The sequence below is a fragment of the Erinaceus europaeus genome, chromosome 9 (genome assembly GCF_950295315.1).
Source record: "Erinaceus europaeus chromosome 9, mEriEur2.1, whole genome shotgun sequence".
NCBI classification, from domain to species: Eukaryota; Metazoa; Chordata; class Mammalia; order Eulipotyphla; family Erinaceidae; genus Erinaceus; species Erinaceus europaeus.
In genome coordinates, this window is record NC_080170.1 from 75,680,838 (window position 1) to 75,704,165 (window position 23,328).

Genomic DNA, 23,328 nt, shown 5'->3' on the forward strand with positions numbered 1-23,328 from the left:
TCATTCCATACTCATCTTTATCTTTCTGACTTACCTCACTTAACACAATTCCTTCTAGCTTCATCCAAGATGGGTCAGAGAAGGTGGGTTCATTGTTCTTAATAGCTGCATAGTACTGGCATGTTTTTTTTTTTTTTTAATTTTTCTTTACTGGAGGGCTGTTTAGTTCTGGCTTATGGTGGTGCTGGGACTTTTGATACCTCAGACATGAAAGTCTTTTTACAAAACCATTATTCTATCTCCTCATCCCAGGACAGTTTAATTTTTAAGATACCATGTGACATAATAAAATTATGTTCATTACATCATTAATTTGGATTACTTTAAAAAATGAAACCAACTTAAGTGTGCATAAATATAAGACTGATTAAATAAGTCATGGCACAGCCATATTTCTCAGTATTAAAAAGAATTAGGTAATTTTACATGTACTAACATGGCACTTTGCTCATTACACTATAGGACTAAGAACAGCAAATTGAAAAATAATGTACTTTGTTGTGATTTTTAAAATATATTTATATGTATACTTCCTATGGTTATTATAAGTACATTGTTCATATAGGAAGTGCATAGCAATGTTTATACATTGTGGCTATTTTTAGGATTAAGATTGTGAGAAAAATAGTAAAGGAAATCTCTTTTGATGTACAAATTCTGGAGTTTTTTTTTTTTAATTAGTGATGTAACAATAATTGACAAGATTTTAGGTACAATTCCCACCACCAGACTGTAATATCCCATCCCCTCCATTGGAAGCTTCCCTATTCTTTATCCCTCTGGGATTATAGACCAAAGATCTTTATGGGGTGCAGAAGGTGGGAGGTCTGGCTTCTGTAATTGCTTCTCCACAGAATATGGACATTGACAGGCTGATCCATAACCCCAGTCTATTTCTATCTTTACCTAGTGGGGTAAGTCTCTGGGGTGGTGGGGTTTCAGGACACATTAGTGAGGTCATCTGCCCAGGGAAGTCAGGTTGGCATCATGGTAGCATCTGCAATTTGGTTGCTGAAAAGCATTAAGATACAAAGCAGAACAAATTGTTAAATAGTCAGGAACCTAAAGGTACGAATATAGCAGATGAGATTTGGGATAAAATCTGGGTTTTTATTTAATTTTTTTCTTAGAAATGAACACATTAATTTTGTCATATAAAAAAAGAAGAAGAAAATTTAAAGACAAATGTGGGCAGATTATATATTTTTTCCAGGCAATTTTTTTTTTATTTAAGAAAGGATAAATTAACAAAACCATAGGGTAGGAGGGGTATAACTCCACACAATTCCCACCACCCAATCTCCATATCCCACCCCCTCCCCTGATAGCTTCCCCACTCTCCATCCCTCTGGGAGCATGGACCCAGGGTCATTGTGGGTTACAGAAGGTGGAAGGTCTGGCTTCTGTAATTGCTTCCCCGCTGAACATGGACATTGACTGGTCGGTCCATACTCCCAGTCTGCCTCTCTCCCTAGTAGGGTGGGTCTCTGGGGAAGCGGAGCTCCAAGACACATTGGGGTCTTCAGTCCAGGGAAGACTGGCCGGCATCCTGATGACATCTGGAACCTGGTGACTGAAAAGAGAGTCAACATACAAAGCCAAACAAATTGTTGAGCAATCATGGACCCAAAGCTTGGAATAGTGGAGAGGAAGTGTTAGGGGGATACTCACTGCAAACTCTAGTGTACTTCTGCTTTCAGGTATATATTTTGCAATAGTTTATGGATATGTGTGAACATAAGCTCTCTCTCACAGAAACTGGTGTATATCTAGGTTTTGGGACTTTGTTAGAAAGTGGCGCATGTGGCGCAAAGCGCAGGAACCGGCGTAAGGATACCGGTTCGAGCCCCCGGCTCCCCACCTGCAGGGGAGTCGCTTCACAGGCGGAGAAGCAGGTCTGCAGGTGTCTATCTTTCTCTCCCCTTCTTTGTCTTTCCCTCCTCTCTCCATTTCTCTCTGTCCTATCCAACAACGAATTGCCACAACAAGGGCAATAATAATAACCACAACGACAACGAAGCTACAACAAGGGCAACAAAAGGGGGGGGGGAAATGGCCTCCAGGAGCGGTGGATTCATGGTACAGGCACCAAGCCCAGCAATAACCCTGGAGGAGGGAAAAAAAAAAAAAAAAAAGAAAGTGAACCACCTGAGATGGAATTAGAGTATACTATGAAAGGAAAGGTCTCACCTGAGTAATGAAGCAGATTGTATTTTTAAAGATGTCTTTCACAAACATATCCTATGCTTGTCTTACAGCATGGCATTGACATTGATGAAAAGAGAGGGGGAGATTTATGTGCCTTTCACCTCCATTGAACCTGAATATATACAGTTGTAAAATGCTCAATCCATGGCAGAAATGGAAGCAATAAAATTGTTTCACTTCCTAGATCAGATCCAAAAACAATAGAGACCTACTGACTTCTTTGCTCCTGGAGCACTTACACTAGGAATTCAGCCACCATGTTTGTAAGGAAAAGCAAGTCACATAGGGAGGAGGCCACTTTCAGATTCTCCTACCAAACCCTAGTACCAACTGCCAGACATAGGAGTGATAAATGCCTTCAGATAATTACAGTTCCCAACATTAGATTCTCTCAGTGGAAGTCCCAGACATTGTAAAGCAAAGACAAACTATTCTTGTTGGGCTCTGAATGAATTCTGGAAATAAGTTATTGTCATTTTAAGCAAGATTTGATTAACTTTCTATTCAAAAACAGGGAATACATAATTCTCCCAAGTAAGGTGAAAGTGTCTTTTTTTGTTTTATTGATTTTTATGCAGTTTATTGCCTGAATTCACAATTACTACATCTCTATTATATTTTAAAAATCATGTTGTTTTTAAACCAACCGTGTTATATTCAGTAATAAATCAAGCTCAAGTTGAAATGTACAATAGTGAAGTTATTGCTTTGTCTTTTTAAAAATAATTTATTTAAGAAAGGAGACATTAACAAAACTGTAGGACAGAGGGGTTCAGCTCCACACAATTGCCACAACCCGATCTCCATATCCCATCCCCTCCGCTGATAGCTTTCCCATTCTCTATCTCTCTAGGAGTATGGATACAGGGTCATTGTGGGTTGCAGAAGGTGGTAGGTCTGGCTTCTGTAATTGCTTTTCCACTGAACATGGGCATTGACTGGTCGATCCATATTCCCAGTCTGCCTCTCTCTTTCCCTAGTACGGTGTGTCTCTGGGGAAGCAGAGCTCCAGGACACATTGGTGGGGTCGTCAGTCCAGGGAAATCTGGTCCGCATCATGCTGGCATCCAGGACCTGGTGGCTGAAAAGAGTTAACATACACAGCCAAACAAATTGTTGAACAGTTATAGACCTAAAGGCTGGAATAGTGCAGATGAAGTGTTGGGGGGTACTCCCTGCAGACCCTTGTGTACTTCTGATTTCAGGTATATATTTTTCCCTGGTTTATGGACACGTGTGAACATATGCTCTATCTCAGGGACCTGGTCTATATCTAGGTTTGGGGACTTTATTGGGGAGTGGACCACCTGGAATGGAATTAGAGAATACTATGAAAGGAGAGGTCTCACCTGAGTGATGAAGCTGAAGGGTTGTCACTCCACACCTGAAGTCTCTGGACACAGTCTGAAATGAAGCATGTTGGGGTGGCACTCATTGTGTTGATTAGGTTGCGATTGGCGGATGCAATATTATTTGGTATGAATTGAGAGAAGCATGCAGGAAAGTACACCCCAACCTAAGGTTCCAGGACTGGGGGAAATATAGGCTCTACAGTGGAAATGTGAGGTTCCTGCTGTCTTAGGGTTCAAGAAGACAATGAATAGTTATTGTTATCATCTCATTATTTGGTGATTGGGTTAACTTTGAAAAGTCCCTTTGTTAGGGTTTGCTGTATAATACCCAGCATCTTGTATATAGCTGCGCTACTGGTTGCTTCAGTTCTCCCTGGTCTAGGCTTTTGAAAGAGTCGACATATCAAAGACTCAGCCTATGTATTCAAAAGACTCAGCCTGTGTTTTAAAAAGTTTAAAAAGTTCTAGCCCTACTATTTTGCTGTCAGGTGCCACCAGCACCCATTGAGCAGGGTTCTCTTCCAGGATCTGAGCCCTTTGTTGACTTTGCAGGTTTGCCCTCTGACAATTCTAGATCAATTTTCCCTTCTCATATTAATTAAATAGTGGTTTATAAGACTACACTTTAATAGGAGTGTACATTAACACCATTCCCACCACCAAAAGACTGTGTCCCATGCTTTGTCTTACCCTACTCAGCCACACAAAGAAGCTGTTTTGTTTCTTTGCTTTCGAGTCATAGGTAAGGCTAGAGAAGAAGAGTATTTTTAAAAAATGGCTTCCTTTGTCAGATAATATGAACTCTGAGAAGTATCAGAGCTTGGATAAAGTCAACTAAGACAGAAATATGAAAACATGAAATCATGATGCAAATACATACATATATATATATACACAAAAATATTTCACAATTCTGGCTCTGGCTCTAGAGCCAGAGTCAGAAGGGCTCAGTGACTAGCTAGTTTGGTTTTCTCACCAAGCTCTACTTTGTAGATACTGAGGGTAATTTCAGGAAAAAAAAAAAACAAAAACTAATATCTGTGCCTGGGGTGGGGACTGGGCGTTGTCGTTTATTTAGCAGTGTGATGAAACAAACTCAGGAAACTTGTGCATATGTGATGCCATTGAGTTACCTCCAAGTGCAATTTTACTCTATATTTTGAGGGGAGAGGAAGGAAGATAACCCCCAACACTGCTCCGTCATCCATCAAGTTCTTTTTGTGTGCTCATCTTGAGCCCGGATGGAGCACAGGGCCTTCCACATGCTATTAAACTCCTCAGGTGACACTAAGATGTAGTCATGCTTGAAAACCATGGAATTTTTAGTCCAACAGTCTTGGGATTTCCTCTTGCTCTCCTCTAAATTACATGCTATGAGCCCAGGAGTTCCCAGGGACTGGTGGGCAGGGTCCCTGGAAGATTAGTCCTGCTCTGACTTTTCTGAATAGGACTGAGTGAAATGGGAGGAGCCCTACTATTTTGCTGTCAGGTGCCACCAGCTCCCTTTGGGCAGGGTTCTCTTCCAGGATCTGAGCCCTTTGTTGACTCTGCAGGTTTGCCCTCTGACAAGAGAAAAGCAATTTCCCCCTATCAAGCACCTGGTATGTAGCATGAACCAGGACTTGGTGGGGTCATAAAAAAGCATGAGGTGGGGACTGGGTGGTGGCACACCAGGTTAAGTACACATAGTGTGAAGCTCAGGGACCTGAAGGATTCTGATTCGAGCCCCTTGCACCCCACCTGTGGGCAGGTGTGTGTGCGGGGTTTTCCTGGGGGTCACCTCACAAGCAGTGAAACAGGTCTGCAGGTGTTTGTCCTTCTTTCCCCTCAGTCTTCCCCTCCCCTCTCAATTTCTCTCTGTCCTATCCAACAACAAAATGTAAAAAATGGTGGCCAGGCTATTCCAAGCTTTGGGTCCATGATTGCTCAACAATTTGTTTGGCTTCGTATGTTAACTCTCTTTTCAGCCACCAGGTTCCAGATGCCATCAGGATGCTGGCCAGGCTTCCCTGGATTGAAGACCCCACCAATGTGTCCTGGAGCTCAGCTTCCCCAGAGACACACCCTACTGGGGAAAGAGAGAGGTAGACTGGGAGTATGGACCGACCAGTCAACGCCCATGTTCAGTGGGGAAGCAATTACAGAAGCCAGACCTTCTACCTTCTGCAACCCACAATGACCCTGGGTCCATGCTCCTAGAGGGATAGAGAGTGGGAAAGCTATCAGGGGAGGGGGTGGGATATGGAGATTGGATGGTGGGAATTGTGTGGAGTTGTACCCCTCCTACCCTGTGGTTTTGTTAATTAATCCTTTCTTAAATAAATAAATAAATGAATAAATACAAACAAGCAAACAAAAAAAATGGTGGCCAGGAACAGTGGATTCATAGTGCAGGCCAGCAATAACCTTGGAGGACAGAGTGGGGGAGGGAGGAAGGAAGCATGGGGTGCAGACAGAAGTCTAATGAACAAGAGGGTCCAATTGGCTTTATGGATGAGAGTGGCAGCTATGACAAATGTTTTGTTGGCAACCAGTATGTGCTTAAATATATGTAGAAGACCCAGTGATGCTCTTTCAAGAGGCTATATGGGAGAAATCAAGTCTATGAGCCCTGGTTCTCCCTTTTCATTATGTGACCTTGTCTATTCAATATCTTTAATGTGCCTGAGACTTTTTCCTCCTTTGAAACATGCAGTTTGTTAATGATAAGACCTGCCATGTTTATGTGACAGAGTTATTGTGAACATTTCAGACTTTTTCTAGGAAGCAAACTAACTAGTAAAGCACAACAAGGATAAGTCTTAAACTCTAGGGAAAAAAGAAAACATTTACCAGAGGAAAGGGGCAGTGTGCAAAAAATGGATAGGTGTGGATTTTTTTTTTTTTGAAACCAACAGACACAATAATTTTTATTGTTTACATAATGATAAACTCTAGACAGAGTGGGGATAATGGAAACAATGACAACACATTTAAATTCTGTCACAACTGATCATTTACAAATTCCCAGTGGTTCAGCATATTAAAATGTAAAATATATAAAGAAAAAATTTTAAAATTAGGATTTTTGCAGCACAATGCAGCATCCTTTAAAAAAATTTTTTTGTAATTGTGCATTTAATTCTGACAGTACTTCAAAAACACAAAGTTACATCTTCCTACCTTACTCCAAAATCTGGATCTGGGGATTACAGTATTGGAAAAATATGCAAAAATAAAAATTTTAGTGTTCAGAAACAAAGCATTTTTCTTATTTTAATGCATCGAGGTGCAAAAATTTCAATTCCAGAAGCCAATCATTGATATATGCAGATAAATAAAACAGATCTTACAATACTTTTATAACCAAAGCCAACTAACATGAATCTAAAAATATATGTGTGTATATATATCTATCATATATATGTATATATCTATCATATACATATATAGATTTATATATCTATATACATATATAAAGATATATATACATATATATACATATATATAGATAAATTCATATATCTACTTTAGAAAAAAAAAGGTGCCTTGGTGAAAATGATTCTGAAAATATTCAATAGATGCACATTATATACAAAAGCCTTATATTATAAAAAATTAAGCTATTTTCAATGAATTTCTATGTTCACATCCCATCTGAAAACTGTACGTGAAAGATAAATAGGTCTACTTAATAGTTTGTCTGAAATCATGGGTAAGGCAGTTCTCTTTCCAAGGGCTCACTTTTTTACCCACTCATGCCACTAACACTAGTATAGACAACTAATATAGATACAACCTGACCTATGTGTCATTACTGTTAAAACAGAAGTTTATAGTTGCTACAAAGAATACTTTTTCCTTAAAATATAATTTCTATATTCCAAATTAAGCACTTACTTAAGACATTAAGAGGCTGTTAAGCCACTCCATTTGGTGTGATAACAATAGCCCTATAAGAAAGAACTCTGTATTGGAATAGCTAGAAAAGTTTCTGCTGAATAGTGCATCCTTCACCTGCATAGACTCAATTTGTCTTAATAGCTCTTTGCCCCCAAAACACCAATGTGGAGTTCAAATATGCTCTTGAAGGTCCATCTCAGATATGACAGGGGGAGCAGGGGGAGTCTCATATAGACAATGAGAATAAAATTTTTGTCTGTTTAATTAGTCTCACAGCACTCCTCATTTAGACTAGCTACTAAAAGTTAAGGTGGAAATGAAAATGGAAAGACTGAGAGCAACGGGCTTGAATTGGTCAAATATTTACACCAGTAGCCATTTCATACTCTTTAGGCAAAACATCAATGAACTGGTTAGGTGGGGATTTTGACAGAGTGATAACACTGGAACTCTATAAAGGGGTATCTTACATATAGAGAGGTGAAACTGCATTTGTTTTGGGGGCTATTTGTGTTTTGTGTTTTTGGCTAGGAATTAAAATACAGTTTAGCTGTCTTAGCTTTAGAAGTTACCATCTTTCCTGCCTTTGTGGAAATCTCATGCACAGTGTTCAGATCCCAATGTACTAGCCACAGACCTTCTAACTCTGTGTGTGTGTGTGTGTGTGTGTGTGTGTGTAATTTATTTGATAGAGTAGAGAGAAACTGAGAGGAGTGCTTACTATCTCCCCATAGAGACACCTGCAGCACTGCTTCAACACTCATGAAGCTTACCCCTTGCAGGTGGGGACTGGGGGGCTTGAACCCAGGTCCTTGCACATAGTAACATGTGTGCTCAACTGGGTGCACCACCAACCAGTCCCCCTGGAAGTGCTTCTATGGCAACTGAAGGTGTAACAGTGCATGGACACTCTTTCATCCACATTCACCTGTATCTACTAATCACTAAGTACCACGCTCAAGACTAGCACACAGTGGGCAGCAACACAGTTCTGGAAAGGTAAGAAAAAAAGATGATCACATCTTCATCCTAATGAATATATCATTACAGTCATTTTTGCTGAGAAGAATCTACTCAAGGTGCTCTAAGATCCTGAAATGATTGATGGAGGGGTGTTGCAGAAGAGGGTGGGATGTGCCTAATAATAAATGATATCAGGATACGCATTTCTGATGAATTAAGGTTGAGGTTGAAGTAAGAATGGAGAGTTTAATGTATTAACAGTACACAGAAAAATGCACCTTTGTGGCAGAATGGAGCATGATCTAGTATAAGAAGCTGGAAGCAATTTGGGATTATAAAAAGGGGATAAGAAGTTCATATGGGAGGAAGTGAGACTACAGACAAAGTAAGGAGCTTAGTGTTTATCCAAATAGCACTGAGAAGCTTCTGAAGGCTTTTGTTTTTCACCTCACATGGTTATCTGGAGGAAGTCTGGAGACTAACAAGAGTAGATGGGTAGAACCTTGCAGGAGCCCTGGCAAGACCGAGGGTGGCTTGGGCTGTGGCAGTGGTATCAGGAGGGACGGTTTAAAAGAATTTGAGAAATATGTAGAAGCCCAGATACCCATGAATTGCCAAGCTGACTCCAGCAGTTAACCAGGTCATTTTCCATTAAAAAGCTACATGTGTAAACATTATTTTTGTTTTTATTTTCTTTCTTTGTTTCTATGTAAGTGAAGTGAGAAAAAGACTGAGACCTGCTTGCTTACTGATGGAGTTTTGTGTGTCCTGCCCTTTTCTCACATTTCATATATGGAGATGCTCTTGGACTGGAGAGAGCTTACCAAGTACTGTAGCACACATAGCAGGTGCCATGGTGTCTCTCCTCTGTATCTCAAAAGGAGGAGGAAGGGAAGAAGGAGGTGAAAGGAGAAGTAGGAGAAAGAGGAAGAGGAGGAAAAAGAAAAGAAGAAAATCCACCAAGGTGTTGGTGGTGTTGTGCAGCCCCTCTGGAAGACTCTACAAACTCTGCAATACTATTTCTAGGTATTTACCCAGAGGACATGCAAACACTTATACAAAAGGGCATATGCATCCCTATCTTCATTGCTACATTATTCACAATAACCAAAGACTAGAAGCAGCCAAATGTCTATTGAAAGATGACTAGTTAAAGTCATGAAATCTATACACTCTGGAATATTACCAGATAGTTTCACTCACATGCAGAACCTAGGGAACTGGAATACATGACCCTGAAGGGAAAGGATGGAAACAGAGACAAATTGTCTCTAACACATTGTCAGAACTATGGTGGTTCCCACTGTGGGAGAGTGAGGGCACAGAAATTTGGTGGTCTCAGCTATTAAGAACAATGAAGTCACCTTCTCTGACCCATCTTGGATGGAGCTAGAAGGAATTATGCTAAATAAGCTAAGTCAGAAAGACAAAGACGAGTATGGGATGATCCCACTCATAAACAGAAGTTGAGAAAGTAGAACAGAAAGGGAAACTCAAAGCAGGATCTGACTGAGTTTGGAGTAGGGCACCAAAGTAAAAATCTCTGGGTGGAGGGTGAGGGTGGATGCTCACCTTCACTGGGGGTAGGGGGGAACGATGGGATGGGACAATCTTTTGGTGGTGTAAATGGTATTTATGTACACTTCTATTAACTTGTAGTCATATCAATCACTATTTAATTAATATGAGAGGGAAAAAACTGATTGAATGTCTCAAACTTTTTAATGCACAGACCATAGGCTGAGTCTTTGAAATGTTGACTCTCCTAAAAGCTTAGACCAGGAGAGCAGAAGCAACCAGTAGTGTTACTTTCTAAAATACAGATATATATAACATCAAAGGACAAATTATGGTGAGGCTGTGTATGATACAGCAAATCCTAAAATGGGATTTTCAAAGTCAACCCAATTGCCAAATAATTTGATTTTAGCAATAATTATCTATTGCCTTCTTAAACCCTAAGACAGCAAGAACCTACCGCTTCCTCTATAGAGCCCAAATTTCCCCCAGTCCTGGAACCTCTAGGGTGGGGCTCACCTTCCAGCATGCTTCTCTCAATTCATAACAACTGATACTGCATCTGCTGATCCCAACCTAATCAATGCAACGAGTACCACCTCAGCATGCTTCACTTCAGAAAGTGTCCAGAGAAGTCAAGCATGGAAAGTCAGCCCTTCAGCCTCTTTACTTGGGTGAGACCTTTCCTTTCTCATAGGATTCTCTAATTCCATTTCGGTAGTCCAATTCCTAACAAAGTCCCAAAACCTAGATACAGACCAGGTCCCATGGATAGGGCAGATGTACACATGTATCCATAAATTAGTGCAAAATATATACCTGAAAGCAAAAGTGGACAATAGTTTGCAGTGAGTCAATAAATGAAGCAAGTAGAAAGACCTAAAAAGACGTAAGTTCGTAATGAAATAGTTTCTACTTAAGACCTAGATATCTTCCTCACCTACTTCCTATTACACTTCCCTCAGTCACTCCAAAGCTAACCTTATCAAAGGACTACAAAAGCTGAATAAGGGCAAGAGACTGGCATACTTTAATGATGACTCTTTCAGTCACTGTCAGGCCACCCCATCAGCTGGGGCCCTAGTTGGGAGTCCTGGGATTCCCATACAAACACGATGAGCCTAGACCTCAAATAGACACCTCTCTCCATTATCACTGGTCATCTCCATCAGGAACAACATAATGGACTCCTTTGGCAGCCCCCATAGGACCTTGCCCTCAACTTGGATCAACAGTAGAGAATGTTCCATCCTCCAAAGGGAGGCTGGATAACATACTCTACCACCTGAGGAAGATGGGTCCTGAAAGTGGTGCAACTCTGAATGTTCCTACTGATGACCACAGAATGCAAGCTCAGATCTACAGGGATGTAGAGGTTATATAGGCTCCTATGCTGAATATGGGCCCCAGATCAGATCAAATCAATGGGGTTTACAGTCACCAATATTTATACCCCTCCCCCATATTTAGAAACTACTCTCTTCCCTGATCCAGCTTTCTAGCACTTTTTCCAGCCATGACATCATCTCCCCAGACAATAACTTGGATCCACTTGCATATCAGAGGTCAGGCTCAGGCAAAAACTAATAAAGTCATGGGCCCTTTGGAATATACCTAAAATAGACCTACTAGCTATTTCCAAAATGGAAACCCCAAATCTTCATCTTCAATATTCCAGCCTTTAGGTTCAGGATCAATCAACAGTTTGTATGGCTTTATATGTTAACTCTTTTTCAGCCACCAGGTTCCAGATGCTACCATGATGTCAACTGGACTTCCCTGAACACATGACCCCACCAATGGAACTCCGCTTCCTCATAGCCCTGCCCCACTAGGGAGAGACAGGCTGGGAGTGTAGATTGACCTGTCAACGCCCATGTTCAGTGGGGAAGCAATTACAGAAACCAGACCTTCCACCTTATGCACCCCATGACCTTGAGTTCATATTCCCACAGGATTAAAGAATAGGAAAGCTATCAGGGGAGGGGATGGGATACAGAGCTCTGGTAGTGGGAATTGTACCCCTCTTATCCTATGGTCTTGTCAGTGTTTCCATTTTATAAATAAATACATTAAAAATAAAAGAAATTTGGTGGTCGATTTGGTGTGGGGCTATATACCCTGTAACCCTACAATCTTGAAACCTACCAGTAATCACAAAAATAAAAGTAAAATAAAATAAAATGGGGGGGGGGATCCACGAGTAGCAGTGGAACAGCACAAGCACGAAGCACTGGCAAACACACAAACACAAAAGGAGAGGTTCTCAGTTCTCTGCAGTCAGCAGGGTTGCCAGTGGAGTAGGAAATGGACATCTATATTCCTGCCACATCCTTCTGACTTATTTCTACTCTATACTTAGGGGAACAGTTCCAGCATATAAAATATCCTTTTCCCTACTAACGTTCCATCCTGTGTGTATCTCCATTGGGAATCTTTAGAAGTTTGTAGTTGAGTAAAGAAATCCAGCATTTCCAGGTTCCCCAATTATAGCACTATCATTTCAGATACCTTTAATGCTAGAATGTCTATTTCATCTTATGGCATTGTTTGTTCATACCTGCTTATACATGAGGTCTATATTCTATGAACAAAACACCTTCAGAAGTTTACATACTAAGCCAGCAACCCAACAATCTCTTCCTGATGGACAATTATTTGAATAGTTCCAAAATAGTAACATTTAAAAAAATACTTCAAAAATGTAAGACCAGCTTAAAAAAGCTCAGCACATGCGATCAGCTGTTTTCTGTGTACTTGCTACAAAGAAAAATCGCAAAAGCAAAGTAAATGTGAAGCAAAGGGGAGCAAGGAGGCCTACCACCTCATAAATAGCTGCATCCCTTCCTCCTGTCTGGTGAAACTCTCCCTGCTGTCACTTTGCAACCTTACTATCTATGACTCACTTTTACCTCATGAACCAGTGATAAGATTAACCAATAGCTTGAGATTGACAAGTTCATGAAAAATCAATAGCTGGAATTTACAGAGTTCAATTCGTTTTTACTTGTATAGGACAATGGCTCTGAATCCCCCCCTTCTTACAAGTATACCAACTTTTCATATTCACTATAATACACATTTTTCTCCAAAAATAACCCATCCCTTCTAGTTACTGATAATGGATGCATAAATTTACAAAATTCCTCACTTCCCTCTAGCTATTTTTCACTGGTCAATCAAATCCAAACAGACCCTCTCATATCTTCAGTCTCTTTGAAAGATATGATCAGCCTATGAGGAATTAACAACATGCTCTGCTTTGTGTGAGATGAGGCCTTGGAGACTTGTACAACTTTTCTTGATCTGCTAGTCCAAAATTTTGTGTGCGCGCACGCCATTTGCAAAATTTGGAGGGACCAAGTGATAGCTTACCCAGTGGAGTGCATGCCTCAATGTGCAAGAGGTTAGGCCCCCTGCACCACATAAGAGCATCATGGATTGTGCCAAGGGAGATAGTATAGTGTGTATCCATTTCTCTCAGTCAGTTTCTTTCATTTCTAGGGATATAGAATGAGGAAAAAAAAAAAAAAAAAAGGCTGGAGAGGCCCCACTTAAAAAAAAAAATCCTACCTGGAAACATTTGCTTAGTGCCTCATAATTTGCAAATTATTTCCAATAATTTAAAATTCACCAACTTCAGATGAAAAAAATGAGGCTCAGCAAGGACTTGAACAATGTTGCAGATAAGTCAAGGTAGAATTGAGTGTCTTTGCTCATTTTATTGCCCCTTATCTGCCGCTGCAGCCTGTAGAATATGCTAAACTGCACCCAGACTCATAATCTGTCTCATGCATCACTAGTTAGGCATTTTTAAAGTGTCACTTGTTAGCTTTCGTATCATGAAAGCCAGCTTGACAGATTGCATGGAACAACTGCTCTCAGTCTTCTATAAATTTCTCATTTAATCAGTGTTCTTTCTGCTGTTAGTTTTATGTGCTGACAATGTCTTCATTCCCCTTGTTGTCATTTGTAAAAGTTGGATGATACTGCTTGAGTTCCACTAAAGGAACAAAGGAACTGCCATAGTGGGGTATAAGATTTGATTTCAGAAGAAAATAGAAAAGTAATTATGGGCTATTGGAAATTGTTGGTTATAATATAAATTGACTAGTTGCATGACTCAAGTTTAAAATAAAACTATTTTGAATGGCCAGCATTGATTTAATTCCCTTGCTTCTTTGAAAACGTCTTTTAGAAAGCAATTCCAGTCACCTGGGGGGTACAGATGATCTTCTAATGTTATCAGTATTTCTACCTTCAGGTTTACAGATCCCTACAGTGTTAGTCTCTCACTCTCATTATCACTAAATTTCTTCTGAACAAACCCTATGATCTCTTTTTCCTAGTCCAAGGGTGAATCCTCAACAGAAAACTTGTTTTATGTAGATGGTAATTTTTGATAACACTCTAGATATCCACAGTATTGACCTGTACATATTTTCTATTTCTGAAACCAATTTACTGAAATTACATTTCCTAGAAAACTACAACCAGCTCACGGACTACCACTATTCACACATTTGTTGAGGAATAATATAAATTAGCACAGCACCCATTTTAACACTTGATTTTGGCTTTAATAATCTAAATTACAATAATGCATCCTGCAATTGACACCTTTATAGACACCTTTCAGATGCTCTATGAAACTAGTCTAAATGCTATTGTTTGCACCTAGCACAATCCATTAGTAAACAGGAGATCAATATCAAGTAGCATGCCCCAGCAAGGACAAAAATTGACAGAAATTACTATCACAATACATTTCTTTGGTCCCCTCCACCAGCTTCAGATTAAAAAAAAAAAAAAAAGCAGCTAGAGTAACTTAACTCCATTATTAAAAGGATTTATTCTTAATACCGTATCAAGTTCACAAAAGAGGGGAGGGAAAGAAAAAACTCTATCCCAACGTATATTCAAAATACTCCTTTTGTGACACTATATTGATTCAAATGACTTCAATTTTTTTCCTTGTAATCTTCAGAAGGTGGGAGAAGTGTCATGTAGAGGATTGGAGAGATAGTGTCACCAGCATGAAACACTTTCATGCCTGAGGCACCAGATGTCCCCAATTCAATCCCTGACATCATTATAAGCTAGTGCTCTGGCTAGAAAAAAAAATTTTTTTAAAAAAAATTATCATGAAGGGTTACTTCCCCAGCCCTCTCCCTTCCATTCACAATAACTCAAATAAAACTAGGGTTTATCAGTGATATTGTTGTATCTACTAAAGTACTATGCTAATAAATAAATATAAAAGCCAGGGAGCTAAGATTAATCTCCTTAAAGTTCAACTAGTTTATATTTGGTGCAAGGAACCAGACTGTATTCCTAAATGCAGACAGCCTTCTTATAATGTGTTCTACTGGCCACAAGGAACTAGCAAGGTAGTAGGTAGATGAAAACAAAACTACCTGGCTGGAAACATAGCTATGCAGACTTTGAAGCATCAAGGGTCTCAGGTTGAGTCTCCACCACCACTATAAGCCAGAGCTCAGCAGTGCTCTGGTAACAAAACAGAACAAGCACTATCATTGAGTAATGGGGGGAAAAAAAATCCCACAAAGGATGGGCTAATAGAATCTCATCTGTAAAGGAAAAACAAAATCAGTTATTTTAGCTCCATGTTAAACACATTTCAAGTCTAAAATACTGGACAACTTTTGACTCCTGCATTTTGGCACTTTCTAATAAATAACATGCTATAGTGAAGACTCCATTATTACCGGATGAGTGTATAACAAACTATTAATTTCAGACATCCTTTTCTAATATTAATCTACATATCATAGTTTAAAAACATTTACCACTAGTTATTTGCTTCAGAATATTGTGAAAAAACTCAGCTAGGAAATTATTCATAAAACTGTATTCTGTATTTTTTTTATTTTCATACAGCCAGTGTCCACATTTAAAAAGCAGAATTTGCCAATATAATCTAGTAATTCAATTAAAATTAAAAAAAACAAAACAACTTCCTTTAGTATAACAATACACAGTTGTATTATAAAATAAGGTTAACTATATGATGATAATATCAGGAGCTGTAAAATTCTTTAACCTCTTAATGAATAGGTCAGTTTAAAGAACATTTCTATGTTCCATAATTATGCATGAAACAGCTTTCATGTATTAATAAAGGCTCAGCAATTCATTCATGGCATAATATGGGTTCAAGCAAGGTTTTATTTTTACAACGACAATAAAAAATGCATTAAATGAAAAATTCCTCCCAACTGTTTAAAACAATTCTTTTTGGAGGGCAAGTATATATTTAAAAATATACCAACTTAACGAATTTCAATTTTCAGGCTGCTGACTACTAATGTGAAAGTTTGTATTTAAAAATATCACAAATAAATTTATTTAACAGTGAAAATTTCAATAAGTTTCATTGCAAAGCAATCTTCACCTGAGTAGATTTTGAAATTTCGTACTCAAATATTTGAAATGTAGGAAGGTAGTACCCATTTGTATCAGAATTTGCAGTTGATTTCTTTCACTGATTTCTTAGAGGGTTGAAGAAACATTTGCTGTGACCTTCCCAGGACACATAATGCACCCTCCCCACCTCCTGCAAAATTGGTTTGGCATTTTGTCAATTCTCAATATCCATAGTATTTCTGCTTAGTTGCCCATTCAAGCATAGCAACCTAATTCTTTCAGTTCTATACAATAGTATATCTATTATATACATGTTCACTTATCAATAGGAAATAGAAAATAAAATTTCACAGTAATTGAGAAGGGTCAGTAAATGGGGTAAAAGTAATTCTGGAGAAGCAGAATATCTCATTAGCCTACCAGCTTCAATGACAAGATTTTTTCCTTTATTAGTTGAAATACAAAGAAGGCATGGGGGAATCCCAGGAAAATAACACTATATATCAGAAAATTCAACGTGCTCTATCAGGATTTCCATCACACATATAATTTCTTCTGTACATTTTTATAAACTTGTTTTTCTTTTCAAAACCATCAGAAGATTTCCAGATTAAATTTAGCACTACACAGTATGCCCTTGAAGTAAAATGAGGTTACCTGCTTTATTTGGATACCAAGTTCCCTTCTAGACAGCATTAAAATAAAGACAAGTAAAGACTACACAGATAAAATCCAGTATAATTCAAATCCAACAATGAAAAAATTTCCCCATATTGTTGCAAAATTCTTTCTACTGAAATGCTTTGCTATAATAATAAAAAGCATACATTACATATAAAAGATACCAGTGTACTAAAAAGTGACAGAAGTGGACTAGCAAATCCCTCAAAGCACATTATATAAATGACTAGCATTTAAAAACATTTCTCCTATAAAATGTAGGTCATATACATTTATAAATTGGCGGTTTTATTTCTAAAGCAGTGATGTGTGTTCAAATAGCTGTTCTGTACAGTATAATATCTACTCAATTCAAACTACAATAGGTTTGTCTTTCTTTGTATTGAAGTTGAATAAATCCATCTGAACAGATGAAGAATCAAGCTTGAGGAGTAAGTATTTAAAAATCAAAGCAGAAAGTTTAGGATTATTGAATTGTAGTTATGAAATATGAAGAGAACTATCTATTCACAATGGAACGGATGTCACCTCAAAACCTATGGGTTTGAATATAAAACAGAAATAAATGTTAAAATCCAAAGGAAACCACAAAGCAGTACAGAAGCAAGGGAGAAAAGGAGACAGACAAGAGGAAGGGAGGGAGGGAGAGAGAGAGATAGAGAGGAACAGCCCCTTCCTTCAGTGTGATGGGCACTAAGTTTTGTGGTCTTCCTTCATCTTGCAGAAGAGTAGTAAGGCCATTCAATGCTTAGTGAAAATGAGTACAGACGAAGTCAGATGTAGCCTGTCTCCTCTGCAACTTCAATTATGCTGTGTAAACAGTGTAAGGTTCCAATAGAAGGAACAATGGAATTTGTTTATAAAAACTGATTAAAGATAATCACTATTAAATGAAATAAGGATAACTCTGAAATGTTTTAGAACTTTCCTGATGCTATTTGTAAAGTTAGCACTGCTATGTATTATTGCTTACATACAGTACAACATCATATGCCTTCTAACATAAAGCAGTACTGTGATTTTTTTTGTACATATTTACAGGTTCTTAAAAACAATCTGTAAAAACATTACATACTTTCAAACAATACAAATTAGCACATTGGTACTCACTTCAAAACAAATGGAATGCATAACATTAATAAACGTTATAAAGGAAGACTCACATAAAAGTCCTTGATTGTCAAGACACATTTATATATAAACTCTAACTGTGCAGAATTAAAAATTCAATCATAGGTACATCCTTATTTGATGAACCATATTTACAGCATGGTATTGCATAAAAAAATAAAATAATGTTTACAGGGTTTTACTTTTTTATCCATTGGATTAAAGAAAGCAACAAACACAACAAGAAATGTTTGTCTGCTTTAGTTTGTTTCCTACCAAAGTTTTAAGTGAAAAAAGGAAACATGGTTTTTATTTGCAGAATACAGCAAAAAACTGGAAACTTATTTCCCTGAAATAAAGCAATTTGAAACAGAAAAAGTTTAAATTAAATTGCAGGGTCAAATTTTTTCATTGATTATAATAGTGCTTCTTCAAGTAAATATACTGTGGAAAAAAGAAATCTAGTTTAAAACGTTCTACATCTAAGATATATAGTACTAAAGTAATAGCTACTTTGAAAGTTTCCCGGCTTTTTTTTTTTTTAACAGCCCTTAGAAAACCCAAATTAATAAAAAGGTAAAAATGGCAAAGAATCTAGCCAAGCTGGCACTTTGCAAGTTTCTCTCACCTGTAGAAATGAAAGCCTGTCCTGAGTACAAGGCCTCTCTGCCTTTCAAAAAGAGAAAATTACCCAACCATGGACAGTCCTTAGCCAGAGCTAAAAGGATAGATTCCTGGGGTATAGAAAAATTGCAAGTAGATCCAAAAATTTAAGAGCCACTCAAATACTATGAGCCAGATGAAATATGTGTGTCATAAAAAAAAATTTAAAAAAAAACAACATACCACCCTTTCAGATGTTCAAGAAGTGATTACCTTTATTTAATCTGAGCTGCTTCCAATCTTTAGAGTAAGTGCTAAGTGAAAGAGTAGATACCTCGCTCACACTAACCAAAGGCTTAAGGAGGTGAGAACGTATTTTATAGAACAATTTGTTCAACGAGAGAAACACAAATTGAAAAGTGACATATTATATATCCTCAATATTATGACCTAAAGTAGCACAGAAGGCTATTTGCTTTCTCTATTAATACCCAGATAGAAATTAAATAACCTTCTGAACCAGGTGCAGAAAATCAAACTGCTGAGATGCTTACTACGCGATGACAATGCAAGGTAACTCTGGTAGGCATTCAGTATTTCACAGTTAAGAGTGATGACTACATTTAAATGGTAAGTCAATAAGTTATGCCAAAGTATCTCAAAAATGCTTCTAATGTGGTAGAAAAGTCTGCCATCATAAAGAGATGTGTTGAAGACAGAAATGCATTAACTGACATTCTGCTTACATAACCAACATTTAAAAACTCATTCCTCCCTAGGCTTACCGTAACTTCCTTATTCAACTGCCTAGCAGTTGTGTCCCATTTTAAAAACTGTGCTGGTGGCATTAAAACAAATACTTTATGCTGTATCAAGAACTACCTCAAGTTCTCAATGGAATACATTTTTTTATCAAGCTAAAACAACTCAATAATAAAAAAGCTATTATCAACAGTAGAGTGAGAAAAATAGAAATGTCTCCCTAGGGTGAGCACAGTTCCATTAACATCTCAGCTGAACAAAGCCTTCTTATAATTGTGACATACAACACAACATACACATTCTTAAGAATCAATAATGGCAGAACTTAAAAAAAAAAAATCTTGAAAAATCTGGCAGCAAAGAAAGCTGTCAAATGAGAAAATTAGTATTTTAAGCAAAGCTTAACAACCAAAGTAGAGAGGAAACCAAATTAAACATAACTTGTATTCCTTATCATCCAACACCAATATATTCAAAATAAATGTAAAAGGCGTTAAGGGTGGGAATTTCTTCATTCCCTTTCTTTAGGAGAACAGTCTTAGAGCAATATTAAATAAAAGATAAAATAATTTAAATGTATGATATTCTATACTGAAATGAACAAAGATCTACAAGGTCAATACAAAAATGAAACAGAAAATTAACAATGCAGTTTTATCTTTCAAGGCTGTTAATTTTAAATTAGTTTGGTGCTGTATCAGTTATGTGCATTGTGACAAAGATAGTGGGGAACTCTTTTTTAAGCTGGTACAAATTAAAGTGAGTAGTAAGATCAATAATAACTTTTTCTCCAAAATGAAAACTGTCCAATGTGTAATTCAAACCATCATTCCTTAGAAAAGTATATACATATATATATGCACTATTTATTGTACCATGCTGTATTATTTTAAGACAAAGTATTAAAAAAAACATTCATGGTATAAGCATAAAGTCTGTAGTTTATTTAGATTTTGAAATGCAACAAAAAGACTCCAATCACTCATCTAGCTGAAAAAGAAATTGTAGTTACTAGAATTAGTAAACACTTTTGGTTCATAAAATTGTAATGAACAGTGTTCATTTAAAAGTAACTCAAAATAAAATAAGCAATTAAAATGCCCATCTCTTTAGTTTCTCTGGATATTGTTTAATGATTCAATCTATCAAGATTTTAGAAAGAAAAAGATTAAACCAAGTTTTACAGTTCCAAAGATACCCAATTTCCTTTTATTGCCAATAATTAAAAGTCAATTATGAGATGATGATTATGACACAACCATTTCAAATCTAGAAATCTAAATTTTTTTTCACTTTGCAAAATCAAAAAATACCAAATAGATTCTAAGTGCTCTATGTTAATTGAAGTGTATATGTAAAGGAAAATACAATGAAGATTTAAAACATGGAATATACATTTTGTGTAAGCATTACGTTCTTGGGAATGTAATCTACAGAATATCTTTTACTAAATCTTCAAAACCTTGATACCTGCACATGAAAAAAATCATAAAAATATCTAAGTACACCTGTACAAAGGAACTGACACCAATATGCATACTTCCACAAAGAAGTGAATGTGTCAACAGTTATTTTGATAAGATTTGAAAGTATGCATATTTTAAAAGTAATTAGGCTTTTAAATAGTGGAGTCTTAAACTGAGATTTTTATTACTTAAAAAAAAAAAACATATAGATATAATGCAAAATTAAAATCAAGGGCATATGGCATTATCATTCTTTTAAAAAGTTGGTTTCTTTTTTCCCCCTACAGGATACACTAATTTAAGCCATAATTTCTTGACATTTAAACTTTTAAGTTTACTCTGTAAAGAATACTCAGATTCCCTGCTGAAGTGCAATGACTATGCTGAAAAACTTAGAAACAGTATGAGTAAATTTCACACAGTTACTAATCTCCTAAGAATGTACAATGTTATCAGTTAGGAAACAATTGTGCGAGTCTTTTTTTTTTTTTTCGTCCTTTTAAACTTGGGTGTGGGCAGAATAGCAAGTTTTTGATCTAAAACAACTTATGCATTACTTCTGTAAAGGTGACAAGTAAGGCAGTTCAAAGAATGCTGACTAACCAAACAAAATGCAGTTATTGGATTATCTTGCTATTCATATCATCTTAACTTGTTATAACACATTGCTCATAATCTGTACAGCACTCCATTTTACACAGAGTAACCCCGCTCTTGATTAATCTGTTCTAAAGTGCCAGTATTATTTACACTTTATTTTTTAGCCAAAAGTCTGGCCAGTTGTGGCATCAGGTGAAGATGTCATCCCAGCTCTATTATCATTTACATTCACCAAGGGAAATTCTGGAAATTCAGCACTTGTCCCGGGTCCCCGAAGGTTCACCTGTCCATTGGCAGTGCTAAATTGAGTAGCTATTCCAGCTCTTGATCCATGATATGGAGCACGGAAGGGCTGTTCAAATGAGCTCATTTGGTAAGCTTGATGGACAGGCTGAGCCTCTGCTTTCTTCTGAGAAGTCACTTGATCTAAAAAGTCCTGTGTTGATGTGGCAGAAGCATGGTTTGTCTCATCACCTGAAAAGGGAAATGAGTGTTGTGAATCACCAACTATTAGTCCAAAGTGGGACTTATCTGGAGTTGTTCTTAGTGGAGAATTCATTCCTGATCGAAAGCTATTGATGGGCATGGCTGCATAGACTTGCTTGTCTATGGAAGAGAATGCTGGCTGGTTTGGAAGGGTCTGGTTATCAGTCACAAAATTAAGGCTCGGGCTATTCAAATAGGCATCATTTTGGCTAGTTCTGTCCAAAGCCTGCTGCAGAAACTTAGAGTATTCCTGCAACATGTTGGCTTTATCTGATGAGGATGCTTGAGAGCTTGATCCAACATTCTCTGACTGTGTAACTTCAGGTACTTCTGAAGAATTTATTGATATGCTAGAAGTCACTTCAGTATCTGCAACACTGAATGATATCTCATGCTGTCCATTAGCTTTATGGGAATAATGATCCAACAAAGTTTGTAGTACCTCATCTGGAATAACATTTTTATCATGATTATTCTTAATCTCCACATTTAGTGCCTGTGAATCTAATATGGATGCTGTGGTACTTTCATCAATGACACTTGCCACGGCTGCTTGTGTTACAGAAGGCTGAGAAGCTATGGTACCCACATTTAGTGCATACTCCCTACTATTGTTACTTGCTGCTTGAAGATACCGTTTCTTTTTCAAAAACTGCATGGCATCGTCATAATTTGTACTACTGTGCACAGGTTTACTGGGTCCCTCTTGCAAATTATCAACTTGATCAATGTCAGCACTGCCTTCTGAGTCAAGTAAAGCTTGTTTATCCACAAGTTCAAAAGCATACTTTGGAACTTTGCTATCTTCATATGTAGATAAAGGTGAAATTGTTTGATTTTGCTCCAGTGGCTGTTTCAGACTTCTCTTACTATTAATTTTTTTGAGAACTAACTTAGGTGGGTGTATTTCTCCTGATGCATCTTCTAAATGTGATCCTCCAACTGAAGAATGTGGCATTTCAACAGCATACTCTGCTACCATATACTCATCTTTTACTTTAGTACTTGAAGAATAAAGAGGCAAATAATCATTTTTGTCTTTCTTCAGGTCAGATTTATCCAAAGCACTCTCTTTGTCCATCCCAGATGATTTTTTCTCAGTTTTCTGCCTTTTCTTTTTTGGCAGTGAGTTATCTTTTGGTGATGTTGAAAATCCAGAATCTTCCTCAGATGTCAAAAGGCCACCTTTGATAGCACATCTGTTTAGTTTTTTGTCATGATTTTCATGGCACATACGTTTATGTTTCAATACACGATCTGTTCTGGAAAAATACTGTTGAATTCAGAGATCAGTAGTCATTTTTTGGTTT

At 37.5% G+C, this 23,328-nt stretch overlaps 1 protein-coding gene across 3 annotated transcripts in view; it reads right to left on the minus strand.

The window, feature by feature from the left end:
* Positions 1–15,059: 15,059 nt before the first annotated feature.
* Positions 15,060–23,328, minus strand: part of ZNF148 (zinc finger protein 148) — a 158,441-nt gene continuing 150,172 nt past the window's right edge. For all 3 annotated transcript variants that reach the window (XM_016194269.2, XM_060198206.1, XM_060198207.1), the window contains one exon: positions 15,060–23,291. In XM_016194269.2, the coding sequence (XP_016049755.1) occupies positions 21,693–23,291 (1,599 nt within the window). In that variant the 3' untranslated portion in view covers positions 15,060–21,692. The remainder of the gene's footprint in view (positions 23,292–23,328) is intronic.